Here is a 21,658-nt window from a genome sequence, read left to right as displayed (position 1 = left end):
AACTGACTCATGAATCAAGAACATTTATGAGTGCAATTTGGGCTTTAGAAATGCAAACACACAGTCTCAAAATCAATACAGTGTCTCTCATGTCTGCTCTTGCCTTTAACAGACTGCAGGTATACATTTCATATAAATTCTAAAACAGAAATTAGAAAGGACTGCTAAAACTAAGGATCAAAATTAGCTCAAAGCACAAAGGGAAAGACACGTTTTAGTTGCATCAAGGCAACTAGGCCTATCCTTGTGGATGTAGGTAAGAAGATGTGTGTGTGTGTGTGTGTGTGTGTGTGTGCATGTGTGTTTCATATGCACATATCTTTTAGTCTCTTGAACTGAGTTCTAATATACATTTATTGTGTGGCCCCCATCTGCGGGATACACTCTGGATCCTAACACTCTTTGCAATGTGTAAACTGTATGTTTGTTCTAGAAGCTTCAGACACCTAGAGTAACACGGAGCTCTTCCCTTTCTGGAACGTCTGACTAAGATCAACTGGCCGGGCTACTTCAACATTCATTTTAAGTACACAGTGTTAACTGTAGCTATTGACCTGATCCAAAATAAAGATAATGGTATAATTTTATTTAAAAATCCTAATAATTTAACCAAAGTAATATTTTTTTTGTGAAAAATACCAGCAAAAATAAAACAAAACCCCCCACAAAAAATACAAGAAGATTTTTTTTTGTTTAAAAACCTCAGGAAATGAAAATATTTGCTGAACTAAATGCATGGTATGATTCTATAAGACCTTTCTGTGGAATGAAGACATTATATATCTATTTGAGAATCCTTATAAGAGATTGAAGTCTGAGAAAATGACTAAACCACAACACACATATACTTTTGGGTAAGAAATAGTAAGTTTGTAAAGGAATGAATACCTGGACTAAGTGGTAGATTCCAGGGTTGTCACCAAGGGCTAAGGTTGGTGGTGGGAGATATTGATAATCAGGAATATGAAACTATTTGCTTTTAAAATTTGAAGGTCATGAAGAGGACAGATTAAATCAGTGTGGTCAATATCACTCCACCCTTCACTGAGAGGTGTTTAAACTACAGCCCAATAGCTGGCAAGACTCCTGCAGACGCTGCACGCTCTACTGGTTGTTCTGCAGAAACACCGTGGCCCTCACCACGTCCCTGACTGCAGGTAACAAATTGTGGAGGCATGAGCAGAGCATGAGCAGAGCAAGTGGCATATGATTTGTTTTTTCATGAACACCTGGGGCTCTTTTAGAAAGGACTAAAACTTCTAAAAACTTGTCAAAACCTAAGCAATGCCATCACTTGTTAAACTATTACGATACAAAGCATTATGCAGAATTTGGAGGAATTCTGGGAAATGACACTGCTGGCATTATTGACAGAACTCTCTCAGGGTCTCGCCGAGGGACCCCAGTGGGAGCAGTACCACCCTGAGCTTTTCTCGAGGTACCGCCCCGTCAGTTCGCTCCTCTCTCCATCATTCTGGATTATAGCCTCACTGCAAGGCTTGCAACCTTGCTAGGTAGGCTGGATGTGACGTTCAAAGTTGATCGTGAATCCCAAGGTAAAGTGGTTGGAGCCCTTGTGTACATGTGCACATGCTTGCTGGAATGCCAGGAAGGGTGAGGAGGGGAAGGCTGTGGCCTGGGTGAAAGAGGAACAACAAACAGCGCACATAAACTTGAAGGCAGGCGTCCAGAACACTGCTTCCTGGTGGAGCCAGGCTGCATTTCTGTACTCATACCAGCGGAGCTAGAGTTGAAAGAATCACTAGATCGTGCAGATTCACAACCCGAACTTAAGAGGCTGCAGGGGCTAAGGGTGCAATTAACACGACAGATAGTCCTGGGTGCAAGCAAACCAGGCGAGGAGGTGAATTAGTCAACACAGTTTCCTCACCCCTTGGTTACCTAGACTGAGTATGAACTCTTGTCCCTGTCTCTTCATTTAACTCTAGAAACTTTAGTCTGGGTGAAGGGTGGGCAGAGAGGCGCAATATCCAATCTCAAACATGAAAGCAAGCATTGCTGCTGAGTGTGCTTTCCGACACTTCTTCACTGTGGGTAACTCACGTGATTTAGATGAGTTAGCCATTGTTTGCACGCATTACACCACGTAGTGCTGAAATAAGGTAAAACATAAAAAAGAACTTGCCATTCAATGCTATTTAGCTCTAGTAAGATGTTGCTTAGTAACAAGGCAAGGGAGCAACAAAATGTGCACAACTGAAAGGAACATGACTGTGAGGCATCCGAGTTCGAGCGCATCTCTGTCTGGGTCCTCAGTTGCGTGCAGTCAGCCTCAGTGCTGGAAGCTTACAGACAGCACGAATGACAGCACCAAGATCACAGCCACCTTTCTCTAGGCTCTGCTTAAGGCTGGAAGTTATCCTTAGACTGAGGGTTTGGGACCCAGGAAAGTTCACAGGCTTTTGCCCTTCCCTTTTCTCTAACATCTGGGTGTTAATAAAATGACGCCTGTATTCTTTTCTGTGCCATTAGTCGGTCAGAGCAGGTCAGAAATGTGTCAGTTTCCATAAAACGGGGTGGGGGGGCGGCAGAACTAGATTATTATTAAAGTCTCCTTTGAGCTTTTCCATTCTACATTTCCGTGATTTCTGGTCAGAGGAATACGACTAATACCACAGGCATGGGGGGAGGGTGCGCACGGAAAATGTACACCTTAAGCAATGTTGCCAGTGGAAAAAGTAGGGGCAGCCTGCGGGTGGCCCCAGGCAAGAGCGGCACAACCTTTTTCTCTCCACTTGGGGGAGCCAGTGCCTCACCAAAGACAGTAGTGTCAGCCAATTTTGCTTCACAAAGTAAACCAACTTATATGTGGCAAAAAGGAGGGAAGACATAGACCCAAATCCAGACAAACAAGTGTGTGTGGTGTCAGGACATGATGACATGATATATTCTCTCTCTCTCTCTCTCTCTCTCTCTCTCTCTCTCTCTCTCTCTCTCTCATATGAGAAAACGTGTTTTGAAAACCACCCCTTGCGTACGCTCCTGAGGTAGAGCTTCTCCCAGAAGCCCAGTTTTCAGCATCTTTCCCTCCTCTTCCCATTGTGCCCACTCCACATCTCTTAACTGGTCAGTCCACATCCCTACAGCTCACTACACCCCCTCCCACCACTCCTTTTTTCCTCCCTCCTTCCCCTCCCGCCTCCTCCAACTTCCTTTCCTTCCTACTGCCCAACTACCCATTCTTCTTCCTCATTTCTACTCTGTCTCTGCAGTTTGGTTTATTTTCTCGTCTGGACAGACCCCTCCCTTTTTGTGCCCCCACCCAGTCAGATTTGACTCAGATTATCTCCATGGGTCACCTCCTTTCTCCCTCAGTCTCAGAGACATATCTGTGAGCACCTAACAAATGGGCCAGCATCCATTCCCGGCCGTCACGATCCAGGGTGGCTTTGAACCTCACTCTTACAAACTCTTTTCCCACCCTGCTTGTTAGACTTGTTACCCCGCCTTGGTGGGCACTTGTTCAAATTGTTCCTTTTCATCAAAGAAGCCATCTCTGCCTGTAAAGTTTCTCTTTTAGTTCTATCTCAAATGCCCCCTTCTCCGTTAATGCTGTCTGGCTACTCCGCTGGACACCCCCATCTTCACTCTTTTGAACTGATAGTTTTGCCTTCCTCATGACTCCTCAGAACTTTCTGCTTTTCACGACAGGTCAGAGACTAAATTAGAGTCACCACTGGATAGTTTCATTTCCTAACAGGAAACGGTCTGACCCAAAGAAGAAACTCTCGGAAGATGATCAGAATACGGCTCTGGCCAAGTGTGGCGGCCCACACCTTTAATCTCAACCCTCAGAAGGTAGAGACAGGGGCGTTGCTGTAAGTTTGGGGCTGGCCTGGTTTTATTACTTTTGAAACATCCAAGGGTACATAATGAGATCATGTCTTTTAAAAACAGCAGTCAGCACTTAACAGCTCTCCTGGCATCATGGAATTCTCCCAGCCTGGTCATCAGCACTTCTGTGTACCCTGGCTGTTCCTGGCTGACCCTGGCCTGGCCAAATCCTAGCTTCCAGACATGCCCACAAGGAAGGAGTGCAGTATATGGGGGCAGGGGTGGGCTACTGGCCTTGGTTGTTGGCCCTCAAACTTGCCCTAACTGGAAACAGGTTTTTTTTTTTTTTTTTTTTTTTTAGGTTATTACCACAGAGGTGTGGGACCCAACTGATGCAGCTGTAGAATAAATAGGTGGAAATGTTCCTTAAATAGTTAACGGTGAATTAAAATGTCTGGCTTTGATAGCCACACTGGGCAGCAAGCACCACAATGTCTAAGGAGTAGGGGGCAGGGAGAGAAGACGGAAGAGATTGTTGTTTACTTCCTGGAGTCCATGTCTGATCCAGAGGAGAGTGAGTGTGTGTGTATGCATATGTGTGTGTGTGTACATGCACGTGTGCGTGCATGCATGCATGCATATCTGTGTGACTGTGTGACTCTGGCAATGCACTACTTCTCTAGTGTCAATCTTTTTACTATAAAAGAAGAGAGTTAAACCTAATAGTTGAGAGGACTCTCTGGACCCTCACAGTACAGACTGCATAAAAATGCTATTTTCAAACTCATATGAATATGACTAAATCTCCAAATAACTAAAAAGGAAAAAACAGAAATGGAATTTAACTGAAAGATAAGTATTTTAACAAGAAGCTGTCATTATCGAAGCCAAATATCTAACAAGGAAAAGCGAAAACAATTGTTTTTTTAATTACAAATTTTAGATTAAGAAAAATTTTACTCTTTGGAGGATCTATTTATAGAATACACTCTTTTGTCGAAGTGTTCCAGAAAGGCTTAGCAAAATGCATTGGAAACAGGCATAGGTTCTATATAGACAGCACGATCATTATCTCTTATTTAGCTGTATAAGAAGCGGATAAAGTGCAGTGGGGGAGTCGAGGCATGGCTCTCATCCTACTTCACCTTCTAATTGGATGAAACTACTGCTTTTAGGTACTCAGTCCTGCATATCCTTTAGAGAAATAGAGAAAGCAGGATGTCTCTGCTTAACATCTGCAAAGACAAAGGTTCTTTAGACAGACCCCTCCCACTTGAACACATATACAACTTATCTTGGCAGTCATTTTTCAGAGACACCATTTAGCTGGATCAATAGTAACAGGCTGAAATGCAATGTCCTCACCATATAACCTTTGGTCCAGGTACCAATTTTCCAGTGACACAGATAATTATGTCACTAAGGTGGGTCTGACCACTGTCAATCCTTTCTCTGAATTAGTCTCCGATAGTCCTCCCTCCTCTCCCCGGGCTACAGACCAGTCATAAGAAGAGTACATTTCTCTGATAGGCAGCACTGAATTGCTATGATTGAAACATAAACAAATGGAGTGAAACAGAGCCCCTGACATACTCAGGCTAAAAACTGATCGTTTCAGAGTACAGTATCCCTAAAGAGTGGATAGGTGTTATAGCAACTGCATGTCTTCCTGCGAAGAAGCTCCCAGGAAACTCCTTTGTTTAGAAATCCCATTCTGCTGGTCTAGGCCCTCTTACCAGAGGGTAATGCTGGGGGAGGAGAGACATATATAGGAGCTTTTCTCTGTCCTGAGATATTCACAAGCAATTAATCAATTATGACTTGAATAACATCAGTTACAAGTTTTCAAGATGCAATTTTATTTTCTAGCCCATCCGTCCGTCCGTCCGTCTGTCCGTCCATCCATCCACCCACCCACTCACCCACCCACCCACTCACCCACCCACCCACACATTCATTCATCTGCCCACCCACCCACCCACTCACTCATCCACCCACCCTGCAACTATTTACTGTAAATTTTATGTGGTACCAGGTTCATGGTATCGGGTATTGAATAAATAGAGAATTTCAATAGTTTATAATCCTGGTATTTTCTAAGTTTGGCCAATTACCATTTTATTTTTATTTATTAGAGATTTTAGAATTATTATATTCTCTCAACTAATCAAAACCTGTGTGGCTTAAGTAGAATGTACACAGCACAGTAAAACCCTAGCCCACAGCTTGATATTCTTGGATGTTCCTTCAAATTATTGATAATTTAAAATATTAATTTCTTTTAGTCAGTAGCCTTCTAAATCTATTATAGAGTTCCTTAATTTAAATGCAGATATACAGCAATACAGAATTATTACTAGTATCAATTAATATGTCATACTGCAACACAGTGGCTTTGCTGGCCAGCTAGTAGGATGCAGGATGCGCTGTATAAACACTGAGCTGTCTTTGACTACGATGATGTCACAGGCTATCCTTGAGCCCTCGATTTCCTGCTGCATCTCCTGAGTGCTGGGATCACAGGCATGTACCACTAACCTCTGCTTTCATTTTTGTCTTACTCTCTTTCCCCTTTCTCTTCTGCCATATTTGTCTTCTTTCTCTCAAGTTTCACAAAATGCTGCTCACTCAACTACTCATTTGTTCAAGGTACCCGATTTTTATAATAGTTATTGCTTCTAATTTACCATAGTCGAGGAAACAATATAACCATGAGGCAAAGAGGCTGGTGGGGAGGACAAAGAGATGTTGCTATGGGAAGAAAGCCGTTTAATCTTTGCAACATTGTTTAGTTGCCCAGGGCTGGCTTTCACATTTGCCTGGTTCTTTACAGTGTTCTGAATAGGTAGTACCCTTGGCAGTGCTGCTGGGAAAAGTGTCTACTCCCTCCCTTCACAGAGTGCAGGTTTCAAATGCTTTAATTTGAATTTAAAAAGAATTTGTCAGAACTACATGGTGTAAGCTATAGGTAGGGTTACAGCTATTTAGAGAACTATAAAACCATTTACCATTGATCGCTAGAGTGACACCCTGAAATCAGAATAAGAAGCAGAGCTGAGCTAGGTATTTTGCTATTAACTGTTCAGTTTTAAAGTGAACATTATTTCCCCTTGATTTCACAATAGCAGAGTTCATAAGCAGTGCACGCTGTGGTGTCAGGATGTCCATATTTAGCTGGTGTATTTGTGAGATTGGTTAATGACAGAGACCACAGTCAAACAAATAAAGTGATGTGCTCTACTCTCTGCCAGTCTGTCTTCTCAGATATCCTGGAGGAGATGGGGTGACGCTGGGCTCAGATGATAGAATTTGGGGTCAATGGTCAAGAACAGATTTATTAGAGTCTTATTAATGACTGTCATGAAGACAAAATACCGTGTCTGGAGACTTCCAGGTTAACCAAATAAGGATGTTTATGATGGGTGAAGAAAGAGTGGGAATTTTAATCAATAAGAGGCAGAACACATTCGACTTCAGTCCTGAGTTTCCAGACAGGTTAGCATGTGTTGGGCCCCCAAACTGCTACTTTGGCAGGGAAGAGTCCTCACGACAGGACTCTCCATCCCTTTCACAGCCACTCGGGCTCGCCTGGAGGTCATTCTTAGCACAAAGCTGTGGGGAGGCTTCATGTTCCAGAGTGGGACTGTCCAATAGGCGAGCCATTTTTCACTTATGACTATTTAAATGTATTGAAATTAAGAGCAATACAAATTGAGGTCCTTAGCAGTTCAGTAGCTACACATATGCCCCGGGCTATTGGGTTTGACAATGTACTTTCTACCTCTGCAGACAGCATCCTGGACAGTGTCATCCAGCCTTGCCTCAGGATGGTTCGCTATTTATGCACATGGTTTCCTTGGGACTTGTGAAGCTGTCTTGTTACCTCCAGGGTTTCTGCATCAGCTCACCCAGTCCCAGGACTAGCCTCACCAGCTTTCTCCACTGCAGACTCCTGTGTCGCATCCCCGCCCCCTGTATCTCAAGGTTCTCTGTACTTGAATTTTAGAAACTAAGTTATTTTTACCAGTTGGTCATACATATTCTTGCTTGACCATCTACTAATAGCAACTATGTTTAGCAGGCAACATAAAGGGTCCTTACATCAAGCTTGGAGTTGGAAAGACGGGCTGTGAGAAGCTAGCGTTCTAGGATTCTACTTCAATGAGAACAGAGAGGTGATTAATGATGTCTTCTGTAAGGTATCAAGAAATGTGATGTGCCAAATATTTTGGTATATCTATACATATAAATGGTTGAGGGTAAGGATGATGGGATAGTCAGAATGGAGGAACTAGCTTGAGACAAAAGGTGAACAGAATTTGAAGCTGAGAGACCACAAATACAGGATGGTTAGTCCCAGGTGAATGCTGAAGTCAGGATTTCCACAGCCTTCATGGGGACAAAGCCACTCTTGCTTTCTCCGTGCTCTGACAGCCATGCTGACTGAGCAAAGGAGGATGCGGTCTGCTCCTGTGAGAACTGGAAACGGGCACCACAGAACGATTCCTTCTCCTTCCACTAAGAATTTTGTACCATTGTGGAGACAGTAAACAAGAAACTAACTAAGATCTGACTGAATGAAAAAGACTGTGTCAGGAAAAACAGCAGGCTTACCGGTGGCTTTGATCCACTTGCTGGGCAGTCAGCTGCCTGGCATTTACACCCTCAGTGTGCTCAATGGAACCCCCCACCAACATACTTGTTATGGAAGTCGTAGATCTCCTGGATGTTGCCAAAGATGATGTGCTCTTTGTTGAGGATCCCAGGGGGTATCTCCTCCACACCACTGGTCATTTCCCACAGGTAGGTCTGTAAGACAGTGATAGAGTCATTACTGGCAAGCATGCTGTGAGAAACCAAGATAAAAGAGGCCCCTCCACCATGTGAGGCCAGAGTAGAAGTATGATTGCATATGAAATTCACAAGGTAAAGCGTTTAACAAGTGGAGCAGAAAGAGAGTAAACCTGGCTACTCCATCACTCCAAACCTCAGCGTGGCCGTGCACTAGTCTTGTTATTTATTAAATCTGTGTGTGTCATGGTTTGTATTTTGAAATGAAGTGCCTGATAAACTCCCCTTTCCCATTTTTTTTTTTTTTTTTTTGGTCTGGGTCTAGTTCCAGCTTGAGAAAGCACCTTATATTCCCATACATTTGCCTTTGACTCTGGAAGATCTCCCCAACTGTATTTTTACTTTCCAGCAGAATGGCAAGAGCTCTGGGCTGCTCTCAAGGAGTTGCCAAGAGTCAGTATGCCTCTTTTGCACCAGGTCTGGAAACCGATCACTTACCTCCAAGCACTCATGTAAGTCTCTCACATAAGCCTTTTCCGTCTGGAGCAGTTCCGCCATTATGAATCTAGGAAGAAACAAGAGGGCTTTCAGTTGCTTGTATACACATTGCTTCCTCCTTTCCAGCTCAGCTTCCTCACCCCGGCACTTGTGACACTTGAGTGTCTCAATTTCACTTTACCAGTGAAACCCTTCCCTCTCCTGAGTCACTCTCACCCAGGTCATTGCTCTCCATCCCTGCTCCATGTCTACGCTCAGCTGGTTCCACGCTCTTGTGCTTTTCAGCTCATTTCTACAGTGCTGTTACGCAAGCACTGCCAAGACATGTGTGCACAGGCATGTGTGTATAAGGTATGGGACCGCTCACACTGCCAACTACATGTGTGCATAGGCATGTGTGTACAAGATACGGGACTGCTCACACTGCCAACTGCATGTGTGCACAGGCATGTGTGTACAAGGTACGAGACTGCTTACACTGTAACGCAGCAGTTAGACAGTCTGGACTGCAGTTTCCTGATCTCTCTTACAGCGCCCAGAATGCTGTCTGCTCAGTACTTCATAGACTTACACTGAAGTAGCTCAGTACTCAGATTAAACAGGTGCCAGGGCAGGCAGAGATGTCCAACACATCACTGAGCTCAGGGCTTTACAAAGTTTCTGGAAGAACCAGGTTATACTTATGGGCTCTTCAGTCTCTGGCACAGCCACTCACCATAGATGTTGTAACATGAGAGGAACCACAGAGACAAGTGCAGATGTGTTCCAATGAAACCAGGCCACTAAAAGTTATACATGTCCCCATATGTAGTCTCTGCTTGATTTCCTCAACCAGTTAGTATATAAGAATCATTTTTAGATTATAGAACTATATGAAACAGAAGATGAGTCCAGTTTGGTGTGGGCCACAGTTTGCTGATCTCTGACCTTGGCTGGTCCTATTCAGTATTTAGGCAATACCTCTGATGAGATTTATTTGCATCAAAAATCTATGGGCACAACACTGGCATGCTCAATATTAATTCATAATGTTAAGTGATTGATGCTCTTCAGGCTCCTGTGAACAAAAGTTTATGCTCTATTTCCCTTCAAAGACAGGGTTTCTCTGTGTAGTGCTGGCCATCTTGAAACTCACTCTGTAAACCAGTCTGGCCTTGAACTCAGGGATCTGCCTGATTCTGCCTCCTGAGTGCTGGGACTAAAGGTGTGCGCCACCATCACCTGACCATCACCTAGCTGTGCTCTGTGTCTTTAAGGAAGGGACTCCCTCCTTGGACCCCTAAAGAACATAGTGGACTTGAGCATGTATGATGTATGACTTCATTATTGTGCATCTATTTTACCTTTTCTCTCCAAAATTTCTATTAGAAATAGTGCTTCTTAGCTGGTGTAGGATAAACTAATTTAGTAAAAACTATACATTTACACATTTACCTTACATTTTCAGTATCAGGTTTTCATATAGTTCATGCTGAGAACTCCTATTTTCAGGTGTTCTATCACATGAAAAATTTGAGAAACTATATCCCCAAGGTGTGTCCTTTTGAAAACATGATCAGAAATCCTGTGTGGGCAGTATCTTTCAGGCGATCTTCATCTCGGTGGTTTTTCCCTAAAGCAATGTCTCACTCTAACTGTGGCTGTCTGTTAAAGGATTGATTTAAAGACTTCACTTTCGCAGAAGTCAATTAGCCACTCTCTTCTTATTCTTCCTCTGTTGGGAGAGTGGAAAGAGTGTGAATACTGGAGTTAGACAAGCAGGAACTGAATTACGAATCTGTCAATCACTAGACATAAGATCAGATGCTCTAGACCACAGCTGACCACCCAGGACTGCTGCAAGGATTGAGTAAGATGGTGTGAGAAAAGTGCCTGGTGCAGAGGATCCTGGGAAATGCTCAGAGGTTAGGCCTGTAGGCTGCTGTGAAACCAGGGACAATCTGAAGAAGCACAGCTGGCACTGGGAAGACACCTTTGGTCTTTGCATTGGTTTTCCTTTCTTCTTGTTCTTTCTTTCCTACCTGTTTCTTCTATGCCAACCTTCTTTACAATACACCCCTCCATTTTCTCCACTGTCCCAGAAAGAAGTCAGGAGGGTTGGCCAAATACAATTCTTTCCTTGGCTTCTCTGTTATGGCTTGAACTGCATCCCCCAGAATTAGTCTATCCAAACCCCAACTCTCCATTCCTCATATCTATTGGAACTAACCATTGCAGTACAGAGTAGGCTGGGTCTCAATCCAAAATGGCCAATGTCCTTACAGAAGGTGAGATTTGCACACAGGCATAAATATTCAGGAAGACTGTCACAAGAATATGAACGGTCCACTAACAAATTAGGGGAGGGGCTTGGAGCAGATCTTTCCCCCACTACCGTCAGAGAAAACTGAACCTCCTCACTCCTTGGTTTCAGCTCTCGGGCTTCAGGACAAGTAAGTTTCTGCTGGTGAAGTCACCCAAGTTGCGGCTCTTTGTTACGCAGCCCAATAACCAACACAACCTCACACGAAAGACTCCGACTCTGCATACCAGCGCTTGTTCTCCAGGCTTAAGGAAGCTGCAATCCCCTTTTCATTTTGATAACATTAACTACTTAATCCCAGACACATTGGTTTCTTTCGAGCATCACTCAGACTATAATCAAATATTCTTTATAAAGCTCCTCCCATGATCTCTGCATAGGCGTGATTTTTATACCCTCAGCTTAAAGAAAATAAAATATCAGGATATCGTAAGATTGACATAGCTCATTCTTCCTGCGTTCAAGACCTTGTAGTTCTTGAATGTGAAATGTGGGTCAATAACCACCTCCTAACCAACCAATCAGGACAGCAATGTGTTTTTGCCTTGCTGAAGTCAATATTCACTGAGAATGTATCCTTAAGGGATGGGATCTAAGATCCCTGTGGGTACCCCAATCTGCAAATGTTCAAGTTCCTTCTGTAAAATGGCATAGTATATGCATATAGCTTACACACATCTCCATATACTTTATATAACTTCTAGATTACTTATAATACCCAGAACAGTGTAAGTGCTACACAAGTAACTGTTATATTATACTGCTTAGGAAATAAGTCTGTGCATGTTCAGTACAGGCAGTTTTTTCCCTGAATATTTCCAACCCAGGGCTAGTTAAATGGGAGGATGTGGGACTCATGAATATAAAGGACTGGGCTGAAGTTGGAGAACAGAGCAAGAATCTAATGATAAATTTGTCCTAGCTCTCTAAATGGATTCTAGCCCTAGCCATTCTTATTCTGAGAAAAATAGGATTCAATACATGAAAGTCTCAGGCAACTTCAGATTCTTCCATAATGTTTGAGTCTTAGCATTCTCTGTCTCGCTGCTTCTTATCCCTATGGGCCAACTGTGACACAGGAGTAAACTCAGGTATCGACTTTACCTCTGACCTCTACAACTCACTCTCAAGGCCAAATTCAGGGTGCATATTCCTTTCCATTTAAAATATTATTCACCAGGCAAAGACTGAAATCCAGATATAAACCAGATGCAGAGGTGAGGGAGGAGAGACACTGAACTCCTTCCACGGCACCTTAATTTTTCTGGCCCAAGCACATCCCTAAAACACAAGTAACAAAACCAATGCTATCAATTGTTTTTCCTTCCTTTCTTCCTTCTTCCTTTTCTCTCGCTCTCCCTCCCCTTCCCTCACTTCTTTCTTTCTTTCTTTCTTTCTTTCTTTCTTTCTTTCTTTCTTTCTTTCTTTCTTTCCTTCCTTCCTTCCTTCCTTCCTTCCTTCCTTCCTTCCTTCCTTTCTTTCTTTCTTTCTTCCTTTCTTTCTTTCAACGTAACTCAGACTGGCCCTCAAACTGCCAGTCTTCCTGTCTTAAACTCCTGAGTGATGGCATGAGAGCCATGTGCCCCTGTATTCAGCTATGGGCTTTATTTATTACATAATTTTGGGTACCTTCTTGTCTCCCAACTAAGGTTTCAGTTCCATATCCAATAATATTCCATAAATGTCTCTTGCACAACTGTGGTATCCCTGTTACTCTGGGAACCAATGGTTTATATAAGAGGGTATAAAATAATCCTATCACTGAGGAGTTTATACTCTAGTTAGCGAGACATGATCACAGAATAAGTAAAGAAGAATAGACGTTCAGAAAGGAATGGAACAAGGGTGGCAGGGGATGCAGTACGAGTTCATGAAAGCACGTGGTATGAGCTGGACTTTAAAGGATCAATAGAGTGGAAAAGGGGGGGCCAAATAAAACCACACACACACACACACACACGCACACACACACACACACACACACACACAAAGAGAGGAGAAAGGAAAAACAAAACAAAACCGAAAGAGGAGGGTGCTAGGCTGGGAAAACTGCATGAACAACTGCATTTAACTTTCTTGTCAATGAGGGAGTCAGTGACCGTGGCCTGTCTAAAGTGTGTCACGTGACCTGGGAAGCGCTCTGAAATAAAACTGACTTAGGTGGGGCCAGATGGTGGTTGTTGAGTCTAATCATTATTCAGAGGGCAATAGGAAACCATCTGAAATTTGGAGCTAGTGAGAGACACTGGAGGGAACCATGGTGTATGCCATGATGAAGAGGCAGAATTCTACATCTATTTATTACACACTGATCTCAGCATTGGGGAGAGTTGCTTAGCTTCCCTGCTCTGATTTCTTTTATGTGAAGTGGTTTGGTTTGGTTACTGTTGAGTTCTGACACTGTGAAGTAAAATTTGATGTTCCAAGGGGTAGGTGTCCCCCGGGAAGCCCCTGCTACATGAAGAGCACTTGGGTTTAGTAGGGAATGGAGAGGCTGAGAGATCTCCCGTGAGTCTCTCTCAATGGCCATCCCCACATCTGCAGGTAGACCAGATGACACTGTCACAAGGGATGGGTAGCAGGGAAGAGTAAGGAAGAGCCTGCTCGCTGCAGTGGGAGTTCCACCTCCCCCCACCCACACACATACTCTTTCTTCCGAGCTGACTTCCGCTTCTCTTCATTGACCTCATGGTTAGCATCCCGGAGCTTAACCTCACGATCTGAAAGGCTTGCTGGGATGATGTCCAGTTCTAGGTCCTTGTTATCCTGCATGAGAAGTGTCACAGAGGCCAGGTCACCTTGGTGAGGTCTTAGGGAAGCGGTAAAAACAACTTCATGGAAGATGACGAGATGGAAGGGTCCCACAAGGTCCCACCCACAAGCCTTCTTCATAGGGTAATTCTTGCTTTCAAGTAAAAAAACGGTATAGTATGTTGTGGCCAAACATTTAGAGCTACTATCTGTAGCTACAGACATTACGTATCTGATTTCCAGACCTCTGGTCTTGATTAAATCTAAAGAGAAACTAGCCAGAATTGGTTCTTCATCAATAAAATAAATGTGAAACAGAAATACAGGAAAACACTGAAAACCTATCACTTGTCAAGAGAAAATAACCTTTTTTTTTTTTTTCAATTTAAACAAGCAGTTTCCTGTGGAAACAGGAGCAGAATACCCAGTCAGTGACTAACCCCTGTTGCTTGTCCCTGCTTGCTTAAGCCATCATTGGTATTATGTATGATGGGACCCCACTATACGCAAACACAAAACCCTCACTGCCTGGGGGAGACATTATGAGCCTCAAATTTTAGTGGTTTGACCACTTTACTAAGGCTTCTCTGCCTCAGCCCAGGGGGTTGTTTAAAGATATACGAGTTAGAACTCCTAGGATTAAGTGATAGGCTGGATTTAGCTTTTTAATTCGTAGGTCACTGACCTCTATTATAAAAAAGAGATTAAAAGTCAGTCTTCCTTTGTTTCCTGGAACTCCGTACCTTCTTTCAGTTGAAGTGTCAAGCAGCCTTCGCACAAACTGTGACCCTTATTCCTGAGATCCATTTGCATACATGCTAGGGACTCTAATCATTGGCTCATTAACATAATTGGTTAGATGACAGTGCTGATGAGGTCAAAGTAAAGGGTTTAGTCCTCAGAGCCAATAGTTAACTACACAGGAAAAATATAACAAAACCAAACCTCTGCTTTGTATTCATAGGTCTGGCTCCTGGCTAGCCAATTCTGTAGTACATAGATCATGGGTATGTGTGGGGGGGGGCTTGAAATGAATGGATCAGTAAGAGTCCCCCAAACCTATTTAAAATGCACGAGGTTCATAGGGTTCACAGCTCAGAAATGTGCTCCCCCAATTGTAGCGGCACTGAGGGAGAGAAGGGAAGGAGCTCCGGCGGACAGCACCTGATACGCACCTCCGTGTTGACTCCCAGGGCTTTCTCCAGGGTGTACCGGTACTTGCCCATCCTCAGTGAGAAATCGCGGTAGTGCTTGTCCACCGTGGTCACCCATTTCCTTATCTCTGTGGCATGGATGTGGCCCTTTTCCACAAAGCTGTCCGCTAACTGGATCAGAAGCTTCACCTTCTCTTTCGTTTGCTGCCCGAGAGATGGCCTAACATTACTGGATCACATTATTCTCGGGCCCCTTTGCCCTAAGCCCCCCTCTGCTCTGCCCAGCAGCCATAGGTACCTCATCTGAGAACTGGCTTTGCATGACAACTTTGTCGCTTACCTTTTGGGTAGCCTAGAGCAAATTATTTAAATCTCCTGTGCTCTGTCGGTTCCTCTCCCCATAAAATAGGAATCATAATAGTCCTGCTTCATAAAGTTACCACAAACATTAATGGGTCAACACTGCCTACTGCCTAGACTATGCCTGGAGCACAGCAGGTGCGCACAGGGGCCACTGTAAGAACCCAGCTGTGGACCACTGTCTTCCAGGCAGGATGTGACCACACCCTCTTGGCCTGCCTGCAGCTGTGATTGCCTAAAGGAAAACTGTACAAGATTGAGCCTATAGACCTTCTATCATGGAGGATGGGTAGGGTTCCGGAGACCCTACCCTTCCCAAAGATTTTAGACAGTTAAAGGTCATTGGGGGAATGATTCACAAGGCCATGCCAAGTCTAAAAGACACATAGCAGTTGCTGGGATCACTGATATTTCCTTCACTGGCGTAGTGGCTTGTAAGTTTTCCACAGTCCTGTTAGTAACCCTTCACATATGTTCCTATTGAGCGGAACTGCTTCTTTGGTCCATCTCTCTGGTCCCTTATCTAGGTGATAAGGCATTTGATCACGTCTCCAGAAAAGGTTCATTCAACTAGTTAAGTCAGAGATGTTGGTCATTGCTATTGATGTGAGGTTCTCTAATATCAACACAGTGATTTGGTGACTTATAGAGCATGTTACGAACACACCTGAGACTCATGTGGGTTCTAAAACATCCTTAGGAAGTATGCAGGGGTGAGGGACAAGTCTCTGCAAGCCAGATGCAAAATCCCGAGGTTCAGCTTGCAGAGCTCATCCAAATTCATACAACCAACAGGGACAGCAGCATTTGCCGCTGATCCTTTGTTCCTAGTCCCTGCCCGTCTCTGTACCGGAGGCAGGCACTAAACATGCAAGCTGGCACGGGTTAGCATCTGATGAACCTAATTCACAGACTCCTATCTGCTCTACTATGAGAAAAGTTTCTGTCTCAGGGAGATAAAGTGATTAACGTAGTCAGTGCCTATTACAGGGTTAACCAGCCAAAAGTCTGACAGGTGTTGAGTTAACTTCATTTGTAACAAGAATTTGTTCAGCATTTCCTCCGTCTACAGTTCTGTGCAGAGAGCTGTGGGTTGAGGTTGGGGGGTAAACAAATGGAGAAATGAAAAAACGTATTCAAGTATTCATTTGCCCCTACCTAAAATCTCTAGAGGGGACAAGATTTTCATACAAAATAGTTGGCGGCTCGGGGCATCATGTAATTGAATGTCAAAGTGAGAGGTATGTCACGGCAGAGGGACTTTACAATAGAGAAGATGAAGGCAGAGTAGAGCTGCGGCGGAGGGCAGGGCAGGGCTGCTGGGTAAGACAGGGCAGCGGAAGTGATGGCTGCAGCAAACACCTGCTCATCTTTTAGCATACTTTTGAATTTTGAAACTAAAATTTCTCAGAAAAAACTGAGAAATCTTTTTTTTTTTTTTTTTCCCATTTTGGTTTTCCAAAACAGGGTTTCACTGTAGCTTTGGAGCCTGTCCTGGAACTCGCTCTGTAGACCAGATGGGCCTTGAACTCACAGAGATCCACCTGCCTCTACCTTCTGAGTGCTGGGATTAAAGGCAAGCACCAACACCGCCTGGCTGAGAAATCTTAAGGAAAATGAAATAACATTTAAATAATTTGCTAGAAGGAAAATGTTCTTTTAAGAAAAGGAGGTCCCAAACTTGGACCATGCTACAGTGTAGAAAACCGAGGCTTGAAAAATCATGAGAGCTACAGTTGAAAAGACAGCGTATCTTTCCGAAATGAAATAGCTGTGGGACACCAAGGAAAAGACACCTGCAGCCAAGGTGATGCCACAGGCACAGCGGAAAGGGTGATCCTAAAGTGAAAAAGAGGGAAGTACTTGTCCCCGTTGGGGAAGGGTTAGGGACCGGGCAGATACTCCCCTCTTGCTGTGTGGTCAGAAAGCGCCAGCACAAGAGAAAATACTCAGCCTCAAAGCCCAGGGCTGAAAAGTGGAAAGCGAAAAGATCTAGCTACTGTCACAAAACTGCTCAGGGCTGACGAAAAAGCTTTGCAGAATACCCAGATCTCCCACTGAAGGTATGTGTGGAAGCTGCTGGGCACAGCACAAGCCCCTCAGCAGGTGTGAGAGACAGGTACAACATCGGCTCTCTGGGTCATCCTTAAGGAGTACCATGGGAGCAAGAGGGTGGCTTTGCTTAGGCAGCAGCCGGGCTTGCTAATTGTAGCGAAATCGTCCCCCTCAATCGAGTTTCTCTCTATAGAACCCATCAGAGTTGGTATCAGCAATGTGAAACTCCCAAACACACTGAGGTCACTTTAAGATGCAGCCATGGCAGCCCAGACACCTGGAAGATGAGGTCTTCACCACAGAAAGAGAAATATGAGGCTACAAGACCAGCACAAGATTGATGTTCTTCTTTGCAGCTTTTGCCAAAGATCAAAGCTACTCCTCAGTTCCTGGGCTACATGTAATCCATTTTCTCGCTAACAAATGGAATTTACCCTGACAAATCAGTGTTCCAAACTTCTTACCGAGAATCTAAGTAAACAGTTGATTCATTACACCGAAACAAACAAAAGAAGACTGCAGGGCGTCTATTTATTCAACCATCCTTGTCCTTTAACAGCTCTATGGCACACACCCCTTTCTAGGCTTGGCCACACCCCTTCCCAAGAGAGGAATGTCCGAGAGAGGAGCAGAGCACTCTGCCTGATGTACAGCCAGGGCACAACACAATTAGCCTCTCCTCTGTCAGCATGGTGCGCTGGCCAGGGGCTGAGAGTCAGGGGCTAGTTTTGGAATGGAAGAGAAGAGGTGGGGTGAGGGTTGCAGGACTATCCCCCCCATCATGAACCGGCAACAGTAACTACAGCAGGAACTGGCTAAGACAAGAAGCCCGGGATCCTAAAGACGTATATATCATTTCTCTTAGGGATTTTGTCTTTTTTCTGGAGGGAGGTTCTTTTTTGTTTGTTATTTTCTTGAGAGAGCTTGACTTTTATTCTAATAATCAAGAGATCTCTATTTTTTATTTTTCGAGACAGGGTTTCTCCGTAGCTTTTTGGTTCCTGTCCTGGAACTAGCTCTTGTAGACCAGGTTGGCCTCGAACTCCCAGAGATCCGCCTGCCTCTGCTACCCAAGTGCTGGGATTAAAGGCATGTGCCACCACCGCCCGGCTAAGAGATCTCTTTTTATATAAAAGTCCTGGAAGTAGCTACTCTCTGCTCCTGGTAAGGCGACCTCACTTCAGATGGTGCCTGCAGCCGGGTAGTGGCCATTTTGCTACCTGAATCGGGAGGTAGCAAAGCTGACTCAGAACAATAAGGACAAAGCCTGTGACTGAGATGACCCCATGTCCTTGAGGAGGCTGCGGAGTGGGCAGTCAGCAAGCAGTGTGGTCAAGCTCGTCCCCACCTGGCCCCACCTGTCTTTAGAGGAGCCCGTCTCTGAGGTTCTCCACTCCTAACCCACAGCTGTGCTGAGTGTCAGCCCCGTCCTGCTGTGGAGATGGCACTTGTGCAGCCTATCCTCAGCCAGTGGTCCTCCTTGCAGATGGGGGCGGGGTTGGGTCCCACAGTTCCACGCACAGGCCTCTATTCTAGCACGGGTCGGACCCGAACCTCTCTACCAGCGGAGCTCTACCATCCCCATCTGCCTGTATCCCTGTCTAGAAAAGCAGCAGCACACTGTAAGAGGTGAACGGAGCGGTGGATGGGTGAGCAGGTGCTAAAGCAAAGCTAAGTTGGATTAGCCCAGTGAAACACCAACCATGGCTGTGGCCCCACAGAGAATGATCTGAAACCACGTGACCTGTCACATTCCTGGCTGCAGCTGATGAGGTCAGAGGCAAAACCTTGTCCCACCAGGACAGCCCACCAGTAGGTGGCCAATCACTTTTCAGGTGTCCTGGCTTTAATGTCTGTTTAAAACAGACACTGAGGGCATAGGACTCAGCCGAGGGCGTCTCTCTGGTCACGTGAACTACTGTCACAGGGAGCAGAGGCAGGCGCAGAGCAGAGGCAAATCCACAGAAAGGAGGGATAAGTATTGAGCAGGAATACCCCAGGGCACTTTGGAGGCAGAAAACAGGAAGACCGCTTGAACTCAGGGCTCTGAGTCAGCATGGGTAAGGCAGTGGGATTCCTTCTCTGTCACATTTCTTGGGACAGGCTGGAGTTGAGCTGAGGAAGAAGTGGAGGCCCTAGAACCTACATGCACTGCAGAAAGGGCTTTGGAACTGGAAGCTCCTCCCGATGAAACAGAGAGGTGCCATATGCACAGTCACTGCACTCCCACATAGACATAGAAGAAACTGAAAAACATGCGCACACAAACTTGTATGTAGTGCTAACATATTATTCCTAAACCCTCATGAAACATAAAATTCATAAAACTAAATATTATTCATGTGATAAACGGTAAATAAATATCCATCTGATAAACAATAAAGCTGTATCTGTGTAATGAAATACTATTTAGTGGTCAAAAGGGACGAGGGGCTGACATGCACTAAAGCTTGGGTGGAATACGGAAAGCATTATGCCGAGGGAGAGAAGTTAGACAGGATTACATAGTGGATGATTCTCTTTATAGGGCATGTTCAGCACGGGCACATGCCTGAGGAGAGAAGGGAAGGAGGAGTTACTTCCAACGCTTAACTCTTGAGCTCCACTCAGCTGTGGCAATGATTATAAAGCTTGTGATATACTTAAAAAAAAAAACAAAAAACACTGGATTGCAAAAAGAAAAAAAAATCTAAAAACAATTTTGTTTTTAGAAGAAACAGAATTCTGTCAGAAGCTGAGGCATTCGGCTTCCCCGTTATCAAGTGCTGGTTCCCCTATAATTTTGGAACAATAAAAAGTGTCATTTGTATTCTTCTAAGTCGATTACCTATAGGCGTACCACATCGTGCAAGGGTGTGTTCCTACCCTTGCCAATTCCCTGTCTCACTTTGTTCTTATGTTTGAAGGTTTTTATATAAAATTGCCTTTCTGTATTCAGTGTGTCTTCTCCTTGATCTCTCTTTTTGGAGCAGAGTATAATAATCCAGTATAACCTGTTACACTATTCAATTGTGAGGGCCACAATATTTCTTCTGCCATTCAAGGTCAGTTTGCTTTCCACACCAAATTTTCATTTCACTGGTTATAAAAACCAAAAGCCAGAGACGACTGGTTACAAGAGGGTTTGCCTCTGGGGAGTTGGCTGGGGTGGAGGTAGGAGGCTTCAGGCGAAGGGTCCTCGGCTGGGCTGTTCAGTAGATAATCTGACACAAATAACTGAGATTGAGAACATGCCAGATAGGAATGCAGTAACTACTAACAGACATAGTTCAGCTGGGAGGAAGACAGGAAATGAAGGGCCAAGCTAGAAAAGTCATGTGAGCATAGACTCAAGTGTAGTAGTTCTGAGTTCTATCCAAGATTCCTAATGTTCATGTCTCTTTGTGACTTCCTTTCAATGCATTAGCTGCATCAGGTAACCTGGGGAACACAGGTGAATAAAGGGGGTTCTTGTCCTCGGGGATATAGCAGGAGATACCCCTTTACAAAGACTCCTTGAGATATTCAGATCATACTGGAGATATCACTGCACAGACCCCTGGAAAAACGTGGCTTTTGCCTGCTGCCCAAAGGTTATACAGATAGGGGCTGCAGTGCAGCAGGGGAGGGCCCTGTGGTATTCAGCAGGTAGACAGGACCACAGAAGAGGTGGCACTGAACTGGAAGGTGAGCTGCTTTCCAAAGCACAAACTAGAGAGAAGGGGCACTACTTCAGGTGGAGAACTTGCAGAAAAAAGGCAAGGGCGGCAAATGGATCTCCTGTAGGGTAAGAAAGCACACACACTCTGTTGAAGCCCGAGCTAGCATAAAGAAACCACTGATGATGGAGCTAGAGGGCAGGAGGAGGTGGAGCCTGAAGACACTGAAGACCATCAAAGTTCCTGAGGAGAGGGACGCTCTGGCCAAAGTGATCCTTTAAAGATCAGAGGAATAGAATTGACTAGAAGGAAGG

The 21,658-nt window shown here is 44.5% G+C and overlaps 1 protein-coding gene across 22 annotated transcripts in view; it reads right to left on the bottom strand.

Moving 5' to 3' along the window:
* The window catches only part of Kalrn (kalirin RhoGEF kinase), a 615,547-nt gene that overhangs the window by 225,171 nt on the left and 368,718 nt on the right, over positions 1-21,658 (bottom strand). For all 22 annotated transcript variants that reach the window (XM_057764996.1, XM_057764997.1, XM_057765000.1 and 19 more), the window contains exons 22-25: positions 15,313-15,495; positions 14,034-14,152; positions 9,085-9,151; positions 8,495-8,604 (exon numbers count right to left, since the gene is read on the bottom strand). In XM_057764996.1, coding sequence (XP_057620979.1) covers positions 8,495-8,604; positions 9,085-9,151; positions 14,034-14,152; positions 15,313-15,495 — 479 coding nt within the window. The remainder of the gene's footprint in view (positions 1-8,494; positions 8,605-9,084; positions 9,152-14,033; positions 14,153-15,312; positions 15,496-21,658) is intronic.

The sequence above is a fragment of the Chionomys nivalis genome, chromosome 3 (assembly GCF_950005125.1).
Source record: "Chionomys nivalis chromosome 3, mChiNiv1.1, whole genome shotgun sequence".
NCBI classification, from domain to species: domain Eukaryota; kingdom Metazoa; phylum Chordata; class Mammalia; order Rodentia; family Cricetidae; genus Chionomys; species Chionomys nivalis.
This window is presented reverse-complemented; position numbering and strand designations above follow the sequence as displayed.